This window comes from Colobus angolensis, unplaced genomic scaffold (genome assembly GCF_000951035.1).
Source record: "Colobus angolensis palliatus isolate OR3802 unplaced genomic scaffold, Cang.pa_1.0 Scaffold566, whole genome shotgun sequence".
NCBI lineage: Eukaryota > Metazoa > Chordata > Mammalia > Primates > Cercopithecidae > Colobus > Colobus angolensis.
This window is the reverse complement of record NW_012119221.1, coordinates 1,393,155-1,411,959: the sequence shown is the minus strand read 5'-3', so window position 1 is coordinate 1,411,959 and position 18,805 is coordinate 1,393,155. Positions and strand designations below refer to the sequence as shown.

Genomic DNA, 18,805 nt, shown 5'->3' with positions numbered 1-18,805 from the left:
TGTTCTTGTTTTATGTTTTTAGTTAATTTTTGTATATGGTGTGAGGTAGGGGTCCAGCTTAATTCTTTTATATGTAGATATACAGTCATCCCAGGACAATTTGTTGAAAAGATTATTCTTTCTCTTTTGAATGGACTGGGCATCCTTGTCAAAAATCAGTTGACTATAAATGTATGAGTTTATTTCTGAACTCTCAATTTTATTTCATTGATTTATAGGTTTGTCCTTATATAGGTACCACACTGTTTTGATTACTATAGCTTTAATAATAAGTTTTGAAATCAAGAAGTGTGAGTTCTCCAACTTTGTACTTCTTTTTCTTGTACTTTTTCTTTATCTATTTGGGACCCCATGAAATTCCATATGAATTTGGAGGATCAACTTTTCCATTTCTGCAACAAAGGCTATTGGAAATTTGATAGGAATTGCATTGAATCTGCAGATCACTTTTAGTAGTATTGACATCTTGATGATATTAAGTCTTCTTATCCATGAACACAAGGTCTTTTTCCACATACTTAGGCCTTTTAGGGTTTTTCTTCACACACTTTAGGAGAATACTAATTTAGTCAAAACCGCATAGTTCCTTCCAAAGTTACCAAGGATCACATTTGCAAGAAGTCTTGAATGTTGAATGATTACATTAAAATATATTTCACTGCAATTCACAAGCATTACTTTATTTTTATTTAAATTATAATAATCACTGATGAAGGGAAAAAGAAAATTATGACAATCAGTATTTACTTGGGAAACCATTTTCATAGGTCACTGAGGAAGGAATGTGGTACACAGCTTCAGAGTGGCAAGGGACATAGGGACAAGCACACAAGATTGAAAGCATAAAAGCATATTCTCATAAGGACCAAACAATCCTTATTATTGGAAGACCAAATGGAATCATCGTTAATGTATGTAGAATCAAAGTTCACAATCTGTAAGTCCTTCTTAAGATATGCATGATTCAGCTTATTTACTGTTCGAGCAAAGGCATATTTAGAAGCACAGCTATATGCCTCCAAACTGTACACTTTCTTGAAGTGCAGATCAAAAAATGGATTGTCCTGGAAGAGAATGAGAGACATGATTTAGTTTGTAGCCAAGAAAGTAGCTAGGTTTCCTGGATTCTCTCACATTCTCTTGGATATGTTTATTGATTGTAAAGTATCAGTATCAAACATATTTCTAAAATCTACAAATGGGCTTTCCAAAGCTACTTACTTCAAAGTAATTGCTTCTAAAAATCAACAATAAGAAAGGTTATTTTTGAAGCATCTATGTTTTTTCAAGTATACAAATAAAATGTGCCTCAGACTGTGTAGTTATTAAGTCTTCTCAATGTAATGAATTGGAGAGGATGAGTAGGGAATAAATAAAGCACAGAATAAACTCACAGACTTCTGGAAAATAGAAAAGGTTTCTCTCCCTTTTTAGTAGGAGGTTGGTTCCTTGTGCTATTTCAAAGGTAGAAGGAAGAAATACACGATAGCTAGCTATTGGCATGCTATAGATCACCAATTTGCTGTCTTTGAAGTTTTACAGCAAGGAATTACTTTTGAAGGTAATAGCAAGGACCATTGAATCATTCGACTGAAACTGACAAATTTACTAAAGACTACCTCTGGGCTTTTGCTATATCTGTAGCGGAAATATTTCAAGAAAAAGTGGAAACCAAACCTGATCTAGGTCCTACATGTTAAAATAATAACTACTACTGTTAATAGCAGTAACAATGATGCCTTGCATTTATAAAGTTTACAAAATGCTTTCACATTCATTATCTGCCTAATTCCTAACTCTCCTTTAAGACAGAGATTTTGCATTATTTATCATCATGTTCTTAGTACTTATGCATGATGACTACTAATTTCTCAACAAGTATGTGTTGAACTGACCTGAAGTAGTCCTAAGACAGGAGAAGTGGAGGCAAACATTGCCCCAAATAACAAATAGGCAGAGAAGGACTAAACCAAACCAAAGTATTAATAATTCACCAGCACGTAGTATGTAACATCGTATACAAGCAACTTACATATTTGCAATTTGTTTTTTAAATAGGAAAATTCTTGCAGGAGGCAGTAAATAGAGCATGAATTTTAAAGTTAGACAACCATTTTGACTGTTCCATGGGCAAAACGCTTATTTGATCTGACTCTCATTTTTCTCCTTATTTTAAATAGTGCTGCTGTGAAATTTACATGAGAATGATCATGTAAACGAGTGTGAAGATTAATAAATGATAGTTCCTAAAGATTGTGATATTACCATTTAAAAAAGTTAAAAACAAAACATAATCATGCTTTTACTTCTGCATAGCAAAAGAAATAATCTGCAGAGCAAACAGACAACACACAGAGTGGGAGAAAATCTTTGCAATGTATACATCCCACGAAGGACTAATTTCCAGAATCTACAACGAAGTCAAACAAATCATCAAGAAAAAAACAAACAATTCCATCAAAAAGTGGGCAAAGGATATGAATAGGCAATTCTCAAAAGAAGATATGCAAATGGCCAACACACATGAAAAAATGTTCAATATCACTAATGATCAGAGGAATGCAAATAAAAACCACAATGTGATACCACCTTACTCCTGCTAGAATGACCATAATCAAAAAATCAGAAAATAATAGATGTTGGCATGGATGTCCTGGGTTTCTACCCAGATGGAAAGAAGTCATTATATGAAAAAGATACTTACATATGCATGTTTATAGCAGCACAATTTGCAATTGCAAAAATATGGAACCAGCCCAAATGCCCATCAATCAACCAGTGGATAAAGGAATAATTATATATATATAATTAACATATTATATATATATATATAGACATACCATGGAATACTACTCAGCCATAAAAGGAAAGAAATAATGTAATTTACAGCAACCTGTATGGAATTGAAGACCATTATTCTAAGAGAAGTAACTCAGGAATGGAAAACCAAACATCGTATATTCTCACTCATAAGTGGGAGCTAAGTTATGAGTATGCAAAAGCATAAGAATGGCACAATGGACTTTGGGGACTCAGGGAAAGGGTGGGAGGAGCGGTGAGGGATAAAAGACTACACACTGGGTATAGTTACACTGCTTGGGTGATGGGTGCATCAAAATCTCAGAAATCACCACTAAAGAACTTATTCATGTAACCAGATACCACCTGCTTCTCAAAAATCTATTGAAATAAAAAGAAATAAATAAAATAAAAATTAAAAAACCATAATCATGCTTAAAAAACAACGTATAAAGGTGGTGTGATTTTAAGTGCAGCACTTTTATAGTCACATTCAAAAAATTTTTTTTTCTGGCGCTCATAACTACAGCTTGAAAGACAATTCTGCCGAGGATCTCCATAAAGGGAAATCACATCCATTGCATCACCAGATACCAGTCAAGCTCCTTAGGGAGTTTTCTCTTGCAAACATTTGCTCCTCATCAGATAGAAAATACCCCTCATGTCTTTGAGACTTCCACAAGAGTAATATTTTCCTTTAGCCTAATAATTGGAGCCTGAGTATGCATGCACATAGGATACAAATCTGCCGGTCTCTGTCTCTCTCTCTTTTGATAGAATGCTAGAACTAAAAGGGATCCCAGGAATCATTTATTGATCTCCTGTTTTTAGCTGAGATTACACAGTAGTTTCCAGAGATATGAAGTCCAGGTCACACATTTAGTTATTGGAAGAGCCAGGACAAAACCCAAGCTCTCAATCAGCACAAGCTCAGTTTTTGCTACATCATCCTGTCTCCTGCTGCACCAGTCAGTCTCCAAATCCCCAGTCATTTTGATTTCTGCTTTATAAATTGACTTCAATTTCAATTTCATTGCATTTTAAAGTTGGCAACTTTTTGGCTCAAAATTGTTCTCTATAAAACTGTATCATTACTATTGATATGTAAATATAATAATATAAATTATTACATTTCTTATAAATTAAATGCAATCACGTAAATGTAAAAAATGTAATAAATGCTGATCCCCAAGGATTTGATTCCAAAAAAGAGAAATAGAAATTCCTAAAACAGTCAGACTATTTTTACTTCATCCATAGAAAATAAATATTGCAAAGAACTATTCTTTGGATATTATGGTTTTTCTTCTGGCAATTTAATATTTAAGTCCTAAAGTGATGAGAAAACCAGAAATACTCAGCTTATCTTTTGTATCTTGTTTACTATGAAAGACAATAATCTTCAAATTGGAAAGGGAAGAATCAACAATGTTGGGATGGAATTAAAGGCAATGAAAAGTGAGGAAAAAATAGACCACAGTTAGTTGGTTTGAAATGAGTCTAAATTGACAGTCCTGGTGAATAGAATCCTGGGCATTGAACAAACTTGTAAAAACCAATTATAACATCGGTAATATTTGAGAGCTGGAGAAAAAAGACAAGGAAAATGGGCCAAAGATTGGTGAGGATAGTTAATTTGTGGGGATAGTTCCTGAAACTACAGCTTAGTTAACTTGACATGCACTTCTGATCAAATTAAATGCAGTATTATAGAAATTTGACAAGTACAGAAAAATATAAAAAATAAAATCGTAGTTAAAAAATTTGTAATCTTATCACTGAGATAACTTATTAAAGTATTGGTTTGTTTTACATATACATGTATACACATATACATATACTGACATGTATTTTTTGTAAAAATATTAAGACTCATATTTCAATAACATGACAAACTAAATATGCAAAATTGACATAATATTTTAGAAAAGTTTTATATTTAGCTGATTTTTAGAAAACTTGTTAAGTGACTGAACAATTGTGTTCTGAGATATTCTTTTGGAAGCCAATTTTATAACGGTTGTATAATATTCTATCATATAAATACGTAATGATATATTTAACCATTTCCTAAGCATCAAACATTTAGGTAGAACATATTGTCAGAAAAGAGTTACATGAATATTTTGGAAACACGGCAATGAAATCCAGCATTCTTTTGCCAAGAAGTCATGTCAAACACACCAATTTTTTAAAAAAGTTTTGTAAGGTGGTAAGTCAAGGTAACAGCAGATAGTATATGTTGATTTTAGTAAACGACAAATTTTAGATATTCAGGTTAGATGAATAATTAGGGCAGAAATAAGTGCTTTTGGCTAATTCTCTACTGTATCCTCAGAGCCTAACAGTGCCTGGTATACAATAAATTCTCAATAAATTAATGAAGGAATAAATGAATATATAAATTTGTAGAGACTTTCAACAACCAATCCAAAGAAGGAAAATTAATAGATTTCTGGGTAACGTCTAGCTCTACCACTTAATAGCTATGTCACCTTGGGCAAGTCAATCTCTTTAAGTCTCATTTTCTTCATCTGTAAAATGGAATAATGTAATCTAATTCATGAGGTTTTATGATGATTATGTAAAAATATACATGAAAGGAGCTTAGCTTGGCTCCTGGCACCTCATAAAATTTACTGAATATTGGTGGTAGCAAGTAACAGTATTACTAGCAGCAGTAATGGTAACCATCAATGATTTAGAGGTACATACTTGGCCCTGCCTGCCTCATCAATTTTATTATTGACTTGGATGAAGTCCTAAATGTTGTGTTCATTAAATCTGAATCATACTATAGTGATACTAAAAACTAACGATATTAGAATATTTTAAAGGTTGGAATAATAGGCCAAATGAAGAATATGGCATTTATTAAGATTAAAAATAAATGAGCTTAAAGTTCTAATTCATTCAACAATAATACCACAAAGACTTAGTGAGTGCGTATCATCTATCAGGCTATGATAAAGGATGAAAACCATGGTCCTAATTTTTAAGGAGCTTTCCATCTAGAGGGAATACAGAGTAACCCAACAATTGCAGTTTGTAGGATTACTGTTATAATACATTTCCACCCATGCCATAATGAGTGTATGAGGGCGGAGTGTCAATAGGACTTTACTCAACGGGAAATCTGGGTAGCAGTTAAAGGTAATTGGACATTTGAAGCCTCAGGAGTCAGTACATAAGCATTGTGGATGTAGAAAGTTCAAGGGGGAAGGGTTCCCCATCAACAGCAGAGTTCAAGAACAGACTGTGAAAATCACTTGCCAGGGCTCAAGTGGAGAGATTGGAGTATCTAGTCTTTCTCGCCTTTCAACTCTAAGATTACAGGATTTCCATCCTTCTAGAGGATGAAGTGGGCTTGTTGACGGTAAAATGTGAGGATGAGGGAAGAAATCCCCTAGATTTATAGAGGAAATTGTTGTGGGGAGAAAGTGATGGTAGAAGCATCATATATTTGGAAAAATGGCATTTAAATTTTCAGGATTGACTGGTAGATTGTGTTTAACCTGTTAAGAGGCCCTTGGGAAAGATGCTTTTAAATTTAATAGGCAAAATTCCACTTGAAACTCATAAAAACAGAACCAAAAAACCAGTACATCATCCCAGTAGATTAAACCATTCCACTTACGAACAATATAATGTCATCTTAACACTTAGTACATGCCACGAATATATGAAGCAGGATATTGAACATAAAGATCTCCAGCATATTGATTCCACATCTCCTTATAAAATGTAACACTTACAGTATCTGCTTCTTTTCCATCAATCATCTGCAGATCGTTCAAAGACCACTTTTTTGTTACTTCATATTTTTCATCTAAACCTATTCTGTAGTGTTTCACCATGATTATTTTTACTTCTTCCTTTTTGGTCACTGTAGGACAGAAAAATACTTAGTTTACATAAATTCTTAGAAGCTAATAAATTATTCACGTTATACTTTTTGGTATTTATGTATCCTCTTTTAATAAAATGACCTTGAACCCGTATTATAACTGCACCTCAATTGTGAGCCCTGATGTATCTGAATCCTCACAGTATGCACCCAAATTTGCTCAACGTATTAACTTTATTTTTGCTACAGTTGTGGTTACATACTGCCACAGTAATGTCTGTTAAATAGAACATTGAGCTGTGTGCTTTGAGCTCTGAGCATTGTGGTAGAGAATAGTGTTCACCTTGGGGCAGGAAATAAGAGGCTTAGCCTTAGCATACAGCCAGTGCCAAGTGTTTATCAGAACAGGTTGGAATTTTAATTTATGACAATATAAGAAAGTGAGGTCATGGAAGTAAACAGCACTGCTTTACAGCAACACAGTGTTGAAGAGTGAGTGACCAAGCAAATACTGCAGTAACTGTGGACACTTGCCTTTAAATTCGCTCTGAGACTTACAATGTAGAAATGCTTGCATCACAGCTATTGTTAAGCTGCTTGGTATTGCTTGAGATTGTAATCCTCTCAAGTGTGTCTCTCAAATTCTAGTATTCAAAATGTGCCACTTGCACAAAAGGTTTTAGTACTATACTTTGAAAGATATGGGAATATTTTTGCTTATTTTGTGGGAACAAAATGAGGGAAATGCTTTATTTGGTTTTAAAATCATTTGGTCTTATATATACACATCAGAAGAATCAATATTTGAGCATAGAGCTCTTAAGTTGAAAATTATCAATGAGTTATTATAATAAAGGAGTATTTACTGAGTATTTGCTACTCACATGATAGAACTGTAATAGATGCCACAGGGGATACAAGTAAAAGACATGGTTCCTGCCCTCTAAAAATTTATGGTTTCACTGGGGAGACAAGGCTAACACACATGTGACATACAATAGCATATTATAAAGAGGTGGCAGGTGGGGATTGAATGCCTAGGATTTCCCTTCAAGATGAGTAATGTCACTTAGAGAGTTGCAAGCTGGTTCTGTCTTCTAAGAGTGACTCTGGAATTTTTTCTCGGGGGGTGGAAAAGATGCTCTCTTGGTTCTGGAAAACATCACTTTGACATGCTCTCCTAGCTCTGTAGACATGAAACAATACACCACAGTATAATCGTAGTGAAAGATAAGTAATGTGGAGCAGACCAAATGTTCAATGAGTTCTGAGAAGGGAAAGGATTGGAGTAGTTAAGGCAGGAATTACAAATGAAATAGAATTTGAGATGAGGCTTAAATTTTGAAAAGACAAGGGTCGTACTGCAGACATTTCTAGGTGAAGGACAGCATGTGGAAATGCATCAGCAACAGAAGTTAATGTCACCAGGTAGAATTAAAGAAAGTGGACTGCATGGGTTGGTTGATGTTAAGATTTGTGGGCAATAAGGATTCACTAGGTACAGAAGGTTGTGAAAATGTTTTGAAAGACTCTGGATTTGAAATGCAACAGAAAGCACTTTGGACCTGTGTCTGAATTCTCTTTTCTGGATGGAGTGATATGAGGCTGACCTATTATAGTAAGGGCTCTAGCAAAGGGAGCATCCATTGCCTGAAGGTACCAGTGATACTGAAATCAAGGCAGCCAGTTGAGTTGAGAGTTGGTGATGGAGCTCAGTCCTCAGGAGAAGGAGTGGGAGCCGTCTGACAAATCTCAGAAGAAGGCACTGTGTTGGGTGGCTAGTGAAAGCTCATGTAGCAATACCTGTTCGTTAAGTCTCCCTCCTTCTGTAGCAAAAGGCTAATAAAATGGTGCCCTATTAAGGAAGAATTTTTTCTGGCAGCAGTGATGTACAGGATACCTGGGAGAAGAAATGAAAGAGGAACTGGAGGACCCTGGAAAATGCAGTGCAGCTTAGTGAGTTCTGGCACTAGACATTCTGGAGTTAAATCACGACACCACCTCTGAATAGCATGGTCTGAGTAAATGATTTAATCTCTAAAGAGTTTAAACCTCAGTTTTCTTACGTTGCGAAACAGACATCAGAATGATACAAATTCATAGGGTATAAAGATTAAAGTAGACAAAATATATAAAGAACTTAAGATAGTGACTGGTTTACAGTAACTGTTAAAAATGTTTTGTTTTGTTTAAGAGGCTGTTGTAGTAACCTGGGCATGGGATGTGGGTCATGGATATAGAAGTGGAAAATCCAAGTAAGATTTTAAATAACACTGGATGGAAATAACACTGGATGAAAACCAAACACTGGACACAAACCCAAATAGGAAAGTAGAGAGGGTGAGTTGGTTGGGTGGAAAAATGAGTTTTGTTTTTGACACACAGATGAAGTAGCCACAAATTATCTCAAAAGAGAATGAGATGGAAGTTTTGTAGTTTAGGAGTGGAGATACAGACTTGGGTTTTTTTGTGTGTGGAAAGGTTTCCAAGGGCAGTTTTTTTTGTTGTTGTTTGTTTGTTTTTCATTTTGAGAGAGAGTCTTACTCTGTTACCCAAGCTGGAGTATAGTGGCATGATAATGGCTCACTGCAGCCTCAGCCTCCTGGGTTCAAGCATACTTCCACCTCAGCCTCCTGAGTAGCTGGGACTACAGGAATGCGCCACTATGCCTGGCTAATTTTTTATCTTTTTTTGTAGAGATGGGTCTCACTGTATAGTGACAGTGATAGTGGTCTCAAACTCCTGGCCTCAAGCTATGCTCCTGCCTCAGCCTCTCAAAGTGTTGGGATTATAGGTGAGAGTCACCACGCCTTGCCCCCAAACCAAATTTGTAGAGAAAAGAGCAGAGGAAAGAGGTGAGAGAAAGTGAGAAGAAGAATAGATGCCAAGAAAGACGTCTGAGAGACAGACCCAGCTGTGTAATGCTATGGGAATCAAGAGAATAGTGAAGTTTAAAGGTTTGGAGACTATCCCATGAAGTCCCTTTACTAGGTAAGGCAGAGTTCAGCCCTAGCACTGAATCTGACTTGGAAGAAGATCATGAATTTCCTCCATAAGGGCAGTTTCTCTAGAATGCTTAGGGCAGAAGACAACTTGCAGAGGACTCCCTCATGCACCAACACTATGTGAGTGAACATTGTGCGCCAGCCTCAAGGTTAGGTAGGATTTACAAAGATAATAGGAATGAAGACTAAAGGCTATGATTGAGATCACATATTCCAGGAGTTTGGAAAAGGAGGGATTGTATATTTTGGAGGCAGAGGAAGTGACTAAGGCACACCTTCGGGAGAGGACCTCAAGCAGAATATCTTAGCTTGGGGTCAATGAGCTAGTTTAGAGTCTGTGATCCCCCTGACAGTGTGCCAAAGTTGGTGGGCTTCTGTCCATCTATCCTTCTCTAGCACTAAAAAGGTTCCATCTCCAGTGGTGTAGATGCTAGCCTTGGGAAGACGAAAGGATTAAAAGTAAAGCTATTAGGCAGAGGTGGTGAAGTGGAGGCACACTTGAATCTGTCATGCTTACTAAGGACAAGATCTTGGAGACATTCTCCTCCACCAGGAGGCAGTTGTATGCCCCAAAAGAAGCTGTACCCCATAACCAGAGGACTATGTTCTTGCTCCAGCTAGCTGTCTCACATGCTGCTTAGCGGGTGGGAGAGAATGGGGTTGGGGAGGTATGGAAAATGTATTTTCACTGAGCAAATTCCACTGCCTCGTCTACGTGTTATGATAAGCATGTTATGGTCATCTGTAGGCCACTCATTCATCTCATTAAATTGATAAATATTAGAGTGCCCTTTTTATACCAAGCACTGTGTTAGGAATTGAAAACATTAATTCTCATAAGGCATCATTCCTGCTGTCGCTGAGATTGTAGGGAGTGGGGTCTTCAGAAAGAAACCCTGTGCTCACAGTTCTGCAAAGAAGAAATAGACAGAGTAATTAAGGAACGTGGAGGAAGGATGTCTTCATCCAAGTGGGGGTCCGGGAGAGCTTCCTGAGAGAGGTAACCTGAGTTGTAAAGGGCAGTAGAAGTTAGCAGAATGCAGATGCAGTAAAGGTAGTTCTAGAAAAGCATTCACACAAACGCATGACATACTTGACCCTTTTAAGTCATTAAAAGCATCTGGTACTGCTGGCCTGAGGTTTGAGGGTGGACAGGTGGCAGGGAACAAGTTAGGCAAGACTAGTCCCTGAGGGGTCTAGAATACCAGGCTGAGAAGATCAAAGGTTATTCTGAAAGCCATGCATTTATCTGTGTAAGAGAGAGAAGTTGTCACTGAAGGATTTAAAGTGAATGGACAGACTGAGCTTTTAAGTTTCAGAAATTTCTTTTGGGATCTTCCATAAAGGATAGGTTGGAGGTGGGGAATGGAGAGGAGACGTGAAGAAGGTGAGTCCTATGAGTCATCACATTTTCTTATATTAATGGTCAATGTCCCATTAACACCAAACTAAGAAAACAAAAAAGCATTCTTTAAAAGTTAACCTTTTGACAAAACAGCTTCCTTTGTAGCTAAGGAGGCTCCAAGAATTGTCTTTAGCCACAAGCCAAAGAAGTCTACTCAGCCTGGAGTCAACCCAATCCCTAATTTCCACGCTTGAGCTTTGCTGCCAGCTAAAATTAAATGGCCATATCCACATTAATGCAGTGGCAAAGTGGAAACCTATCACATTGTCTTAAAACAGAAATGTGTTTATATAATCAAAATGTTAGAGAATTGTTTTCAGTTACATCAGAGTTTCTGTTATTGAATTATGATTTAGTGAATAATATCTACAGAGTAAGGGAACTTCAGAGTTAATCTGTTCTAGTTTTAATTTTAATCAGCATTTTCAGAATTATAATTTTAACTTCATGCCAATCACTTTATTTTCACTTTACATTTTAAAATAAACTTTGTCATTAATAAATGCCTCTGTTACCATGATAAAATAGTCACTATTATTCATGAGGCTAAATGGAAGGAACATTGCCCGATTGATCCAATATAATTTGGCAGAATAGAAGAAAACAGTAGCTCACAAGTAAGTTGCACAGAATGCTTTAAAGAAACAACTCTTCTTTTATGTTGTATTGTTATACAATTGTTTTCATCATTTAAGTTAAATGATGGAGAGAAATTGCTACGAGATATTGCAGAAAAGCAGCAATAGTGAAATGTTATATATGGTGCTGTCTGGGGTCACTGAGAAGGCTATCATTGCTTTCATCAAAAGAGTAATTTTCTTTCTTTCTTTCTTTTTTGTTTTTTGAGATGGAGTTTCACACTTGTTGCCCAGGCTGGAGTGAAACAGCATGATCTCGACTCATGGCAACCTCCACCTCCTGGGTTCAAGCGATTCTCCTGCCTCAGCCTCCTGAGTAGCTGGGATTACAGGCACCCACCACCACACCCAGCTAATTTTTGTATTTTTAGTAGAGACAGAGTTTCACCATGTTGGCCAGGCTGGCCTCAAACTCCTGACCTCAGGTGATCCAGATGCCCACCTTGGCCTCCCAAAGTGCTGGGATTAGAAGTGTGAGCCACCAAGCCTGGCCAAAAGAGTAGTTTTCATGTAGCATTTTTCTTTAGAAATATTTTTTAAAATCAAATTTTGTGCTACACTGAGTGTCTTTAAAATGAAAAAGATGGGCTATAAGCAAGTAAGGACATGAGTTGCTGATGTTTTTACAGAATGGGAGATAGAATGAAAGAGAAGGAAAGTGATTTTGTGGGAATAGAAGCACCAAGAGAAAAGGGACATCCAATGAGGCATATGCAAGGTTTGGCTTTATGAGCTCCAATCTAGCATTACTCAATGCCCCTATTAAAAGTAATATTGCATAGTAATTTGGCACAAGTGGACCTGCATTTAAAGCCTCCATTAGTCACTTATCAGCTGATTATCTTGGGCAAGTTATTTAGCTACTGTGTACTTCAATTTTATCATGCATAGATGTGGCAAATAGGATAAAATATGTGAAGGACTTACCATAGTGCCTGGCAAATGTGTTAAGAAAAGCATCTCCTCTTACTGGTTAGAAGCAATGTGGTAAAGTGGAAAAAAACTTGGGTTTTAGATTTAGATTTATGACCTGTGGGCCTTGGACTGTGTATTTAACTTCTTGTGACCTATGGTTTCCTCATCTGTAAAACAGGAATTTTGTCTATCACATAAGGTGGTTGTGAGGATTAATATAAATGGTACTAAATGGACGTGTGCCTGGCACTCAGCAGGCATTCCTTACATGATAGGCTATCCCTTTTATTGCATCATCAATAATGCCATGCTAATAATGAAACATTTTAAATATTTCTCCCCTTCAAAGCTCTGAAATCAAGTTCCTATTCACTCTACAAATGAGGCAAATGGCTTGGAGTTTAGATCTCCAAGGTAATAGATTAGCCACATTTAGATCTTTCCATATTTAGATCTCCAAGGTAATAGATTAGCCACTGGGAGAATCTGTCTCATAAGTTACTAACTTATGATGGTGATGTGAGTTGTTCATTTTAGAGATAATGATACTATCCCCACTCTAAAATCCAAGCCACTGGCCCTTTTAGAACCAAACACTAACTCACAATAAATGCAAGGTAACAAAAGGACCCAAATGGGAGCTTAATCATTTCCATACTGTAACCTTCACCTATAATTACCCTGATTTGGAGAGTCAGAATATTTTATTTAAATTCCTCCCCAGGGCTGGGTGCAGTGGCTCATGCTTGTAATCCCAGCACTTTGGGAGGCTGAAGCAGGATGGCTTGAGGCCAGGAGTTCGAGACCAGCCTGGGCAATATAGTGAGACCCTGTCTCTACAAAAAAGATTAATAAATTAGCCAGGCATAGTAGCACGTGACTATAGTCCCAGCTACTCAGCAGGCTGAGGTGGGAGAATCACCTAAGCCCTGGAGGTTGAGGCTGCAGTGAGCCAAGATAAGGTCACTGCACTCCAGCCTCGGTGTCAAAGTGAGACCCTGTCTCAAAAAAACAAAATAAATTAAATTAAATTAAAATAAATTCCTCCATAGAGACATTTAGTGATATTCCACAAATGCATTTTGTGTTTGTGTGTGTGTGTATGTGTGTGTGTGTGAGAGAGAGAAAGAGAGAGAGATCTGAACAAAATATATATAGAGAGAGTCTTGAACAAGAATAATAAAGTGTTTTTTTAATACCTTTAGAAGACAAAGAGCAAGAATTTTAAAGTATAAAACCTACTTTAATATTCAAGGCCTGTTCCCCATTTGACAATTCTGATTGTAACTAATTGTTACAATGAGTAACAATTAGTAAGTTTTGTGAATTTTATGATACATGTATTTTATTTTTTAATAAAATGTATCTCTTGGAAATCAATCCTACATTTCTTCTTTTCATAATTTTTTAACATAGAGGATAATAAACACTGTCAAATTAGAGTTTCTTCCAGTGTGGTCTCTTTTTGAGCACAAGATTTCTGTCTTGTCACAGAACCAAATCTATTCATATTTATTAAAGGAAGTATTATAGGTCATGAAAGGGAAGATATTAAATTATTATGTAGCAAAACAACCTTGACAGGAAAATCGCTTGAACCCAGGAGGTGGAGACTGCAGTGAGCCGAGATCGCGCCACTGCACTCCAGCCTGGGCGACAGAGCAAGACTCTGTCTCAAAAAACAAAACAAAACAAAAAAACAGCCTTGAGTAAACCTGCAACTTGAAAAATAAAAAAGAACATAAATATAAACTATGTTTGGCTCTATAATCAGAACATATGTATAGCTGTTTGGATATATTTTGGCCTGCATAATTGTTATTCTACTACTGCTAATAACATCGTTAATTATACCAAAACTTTTTAAAGCCTTAGTCCATGTTTAATTTTCAAAACACTAGGTATCAGGATAATTTGTTCTCAGTTCACAACTGAAAAATTAAACTAACCTCTTCCAGACAATACTATTACCTCCTGAAATGACAACTTAAAGAAAGAAATTCTTTAGATTGTGCTCTGTTGTTAAGATGTTGGGAATTCACAAATATAGCAGGAGTGGTACCAGATGAAGTCTTTAAAATTGTTTTTAGCAACCTCCTTTTCTCGTTAACTTGTTCTTATTTAACAATCTTATTGTTAACATTCTTATTGTAAATGATTTGACAAAATTATTAAATTTTTTGGTTCACAGAGAAGTTCTGGTACGGCTTAAAAAACAATATGTATAGAGAATTTATGCATATTATTTTTATAATTCTAGCAAATGTCATTTATTTTCAGATTAATATCTATGAATGGAAGATATTTTTCTAGAGGTATGAGAATACTCAAAAATAATCAACATCTGAATATACATACAATTTTAAATTAATATAAAATATATTAATTTTTCATTTTATATTAAATACATACACGTGTTTACTATTTTGTTTTTACTATAAGTATGTATTTATAGTATATACATATATAAACATATATTTCAGCATATTTTTAATGGCAAATTATTTTTTCTGTATATCTGAAAATTATAACCTTAATTTAATTTTATTTATTTAGAATATAATGTATCACATTTGGCTTTATCCTAGTAAGAATTTAACAGGGGAGCACTGTGGGCAGATGTAAGTGTTTTTATTTCCGTTTCAGAGATGTCACTACTGAGGCCAGAGAGCCTAATTATCTTGCCCTAAATTTCACAACTGGTGGGTGGCAAAGCAGCACCAGGTTTCACACCAAGTTTGCCTGATTCCAAGTGTCTGAAGGTCTGTTCCACTATGCCCTGTTACTTTCCATCCAGTTTTGGCTAATGCTTTAATATGCTGTGTCAAGTCCTTCGGCGTTTCTTTAATTCACGTGCACTCTCTTCATTGCACATGTGGCTTATCCCTTTCTAGTGCCAGCACGTAACAGAGCTCCTTCCTCCTTTATAAGAAGATGCTGCTTTTAACTTCCAGTGATAATGTTCTAGCTAGGGGAAGCTAGTCCCAGGGAGAAACGACCATGCAAACCCTAAGGTGGGAGTGGGCTGAGGTCCCAGGAAATCCCCCATGTACATCCTAGCAAACCAGAAAGGGAAATTTGAGTTTTTGACATCTAATTTTAATATCAACCAGGTAAACATCAAGATTTAACGGTAAGTCACAATCCTTTGACTGCGAGAGCCCTGCAAAAGGGACTCTGGTCAGATAAATAGAAAGCTTAACGATATTTAAACATATTTTCATTAATTGAAAAAATACATGATGGAATTTGACTACACTGGACTCATGAGTCTCACAAATTTAGAAGTACTAGATTGTAGGGAATGAAGATGAAATCATAATATGACTCTACTCCATGAAGGTGGCATCGTTCAAAGTATGGAGTTTCGTGTCTCAACAATTGTGATGTGATCTGTTGGATTCATTACCAATGGAAATTGTCTGAGTCAAGCGTGGTCAAAGCCAAGACTATTCAAGCAACACGCTGACTTATTTTAAATTACTGTTCCAGCAAGATGTATTTTTAATTGCCATAAAAAGGTGTTACATTTAGAGAAAGTGCTCTCAAATTGATGGATGTGATGTAGAAGAGAGTCGTGAAGTTAGTGAACTGATAAGGCTTATAAAGTTAACTTGTATCTAGAATAGCACAATATGGTCTTCTTTTCTTCATCTCTGAGAAGATCTTGTTTTTTCCTTGCTTCTTACATGACAGAATTATTGAATTATTTCCAAACATTTAAATCTAGGAGACTTTTTTTCATGTCAGATAGAACAAGTCTAGTTAATTACATAATTTGGAGGGAAAAACTAAGATGTATTTGGTAAGTTAGATATATAAGTTATTGTGATTATTTAATTTTTCATGTTTTTCTTTAAAAATATGTGTATACTAATGTTACCAGTGAGAAATCAACTTTATAAAGTGGAAATTACAACAAGTATAAAATTATTACATTTTAATGTTGGAATAAGCATCTTCTCTAATATATTCAGTAAAAGTATTTCAAGATACAGTGATGTGATGGCTAGGATACAGTATAGTTTCTTAAATTGTTTTAAATTGACTTTTTAAAATGTTTAATTTCTTTTTCCTGGGTCAATTAATTTTTTTATGTCACCAGAATACCCTCTATACTTTGTAGTTATATAGCAAAATATGCTAAAGTGTCAGATAAATATTTCTAATGCTATTATTGGGTAAATATTACTATATTTATTAGAAATGACAGAATTTAAAAAAATTCTTGGCACTTTCTTTAAAGACATTCTATTTCCCTTACAGCACTCCCTCCTGGCAACTTTGTAAAGGCCTTCTAAGTCAATTATCAGAAAGGGAATTATAAGAAGTTGTTTTCTGAAAATGGGTGTGTGCCTTAGACAGGCAAGTCCACAATGAACATAAAGTTTCTAAGCTCTTTTCTCCTAAGCCCCTGAAAAGCATTAAAAGGCATGGACAAAGAAAAGGGAGTGCTGTATATTCTGTTCAATAGTGGCCTGAGCATTCCTGTCTAAATTCAGCACAGAAATCACAGTTTAGGCAAATCATAATTAAGTGCAAAATCCTTTTCCTAGCTTTGGACAATTTTCATGAATTTTAGAAACATGAGGGTAAAATCTTTATTTTAGTTAAATAGTTTGGAGAACATGCTCTAATCCTTAAAGTTCCATTTTCATAAACTAGTTTCACCATTAAGGTATTGTTTTTGTGAGCACACTTCCTATAAGATAAAGAAGTTTTAAAATATAATTTCTTTCTTCAAATAAACCACCAGGAAGTCTAAAGCCCTCAGAAGAAAATCTAAGGCTTTGTTTTTTTCCTAAGATGAAAAGGGATAATGCCGGTTTTCCAGACTGGTTGCAAATGGTGCTGTATAACTCTATTCTCTAATGTATTTAAAAGTATATGGACAGCTCTCTGTTGCATTTTTAAAAATGAGCTCTTACACGATAAAATTCCATGCCATGCAAATGAATTAAACAAACGATTGGAGACAAAATAATCAAATCAGGAGAAGTATATATCAGTTTCATTTCTCCACAATTAACCAAAATGTTCTAATACAATGTTTTGTTCTTTCATTTTTAACACTTTAAAAAAATTCTGTAGAACCCAAATTCTTAAACCTGGCATAGTTAAGTTCTTATCAGAAGAAGGTGCACGTGCTGTATAGGAAAATAAATACCAAAAAAAATTCCCTCTATCATCCAAGCATCTTTGAGTGACTTGCTTTTTGAAATAATAACAGAAGGAACAGATTACCTGACACACAGAGGTAATACCTGTCCTGGACGGAGAACTCTATTTCAATAAACTCGTACAGATTCTGCGAGAGTGGCTTAAACAGTTTCTTCTCCAAGTCCTCCTTTACCAATGATGACATTTCCTCCAGTTGCACTTGGCCTGATGTCTTGGCTCAAGCTCACTCTTTCCTCTCCTTTTGCTCCCTAGATTTCTCGTTTGGGTTTGCAGCTCCTTGGTGAGTCCTGCCCACCTTCCAGCCCTCCCTCTCTTAACTTCTCATTCCTAGCCAGAGCCCAGATTCCCGAGAGCACTCAGCGCGGTCAGACCCCTCACTGCGGTATCTGCCCAGTGGCAGCAGCGGCGGCGGCAGCCAAAGTACAGCAGCCTCACTAGCCCCACCGTCAGTCTTCCGCGACCAGCCTCCAGCAGGCTGCTCTCTGAACTCTTCCGTGGCTTGCTGGTGGGGAAACATATTTATGACCACCGACTGATACTCACAGATCTACTTGTGGAGTCCCCTGGCTATTCCAGTCTTGGTAGCCTTTTCCCCTTTCACAACACTATGCAAGACCACGATTTCAGCTTGATGCCATTATATAAATCAACTGTCTGGCTCTATTGATTGGGATCATCTTCCATTAAGAACTTTGCTATCATCGGCAAGAGAAAAGACATTTGTGCTTGCTCCTAACACTTCCAACAAGTCTCTTTCCCTCCCTTCCTTCCCCTCCTGATCTTTGCTTCCATGACAGTCTGCACCAATTCCTGGGTCTAAATTATTTTTAAAACGGAAATTTTTCATGGGTTCACTTTAATACTATTTATGCCTCCGCTCACAAAAATGTGTTAGCCACCTACTAGGGTAAAACATTGTATTTTTCTTAGAAGGGTGAATTTCTTAGCCTCAAGGAACTTCTAATCTAATAGAAATGAGTACACCAAACAGTTATCATAAATGTGTAAGAGTGAT

The 18,805-nt window shown here is 36.1% G+C and overlaps 1 protein-coding gene across 1 annotated transcript; it reads right to left on the bottom strand.

The window, feature by feature from the left end:
• Nucleotides 1-797: 797 nt before the first annotated feature.
• On the bottom strand, nt 798-17,974 carry LOC105525921 (exocyst complex component 1-like). Its single transcript, XM_011961719.1, has 3 exons — nt 17,854-17,974; nt 6,555-6,685; nt 798-1,064 (listed from the first exon to the last, which is right to left on the bottom strand). Exons 1-3 carry the CDS (start codon nt 17,972-17,974, stop codon nt 798-800), a joined length of 519 nt encoding a protein of 172 aa, XP_011817109.1.
• Nucleotides 17,975-18,805: the final 831 nt, after the last annotated feature.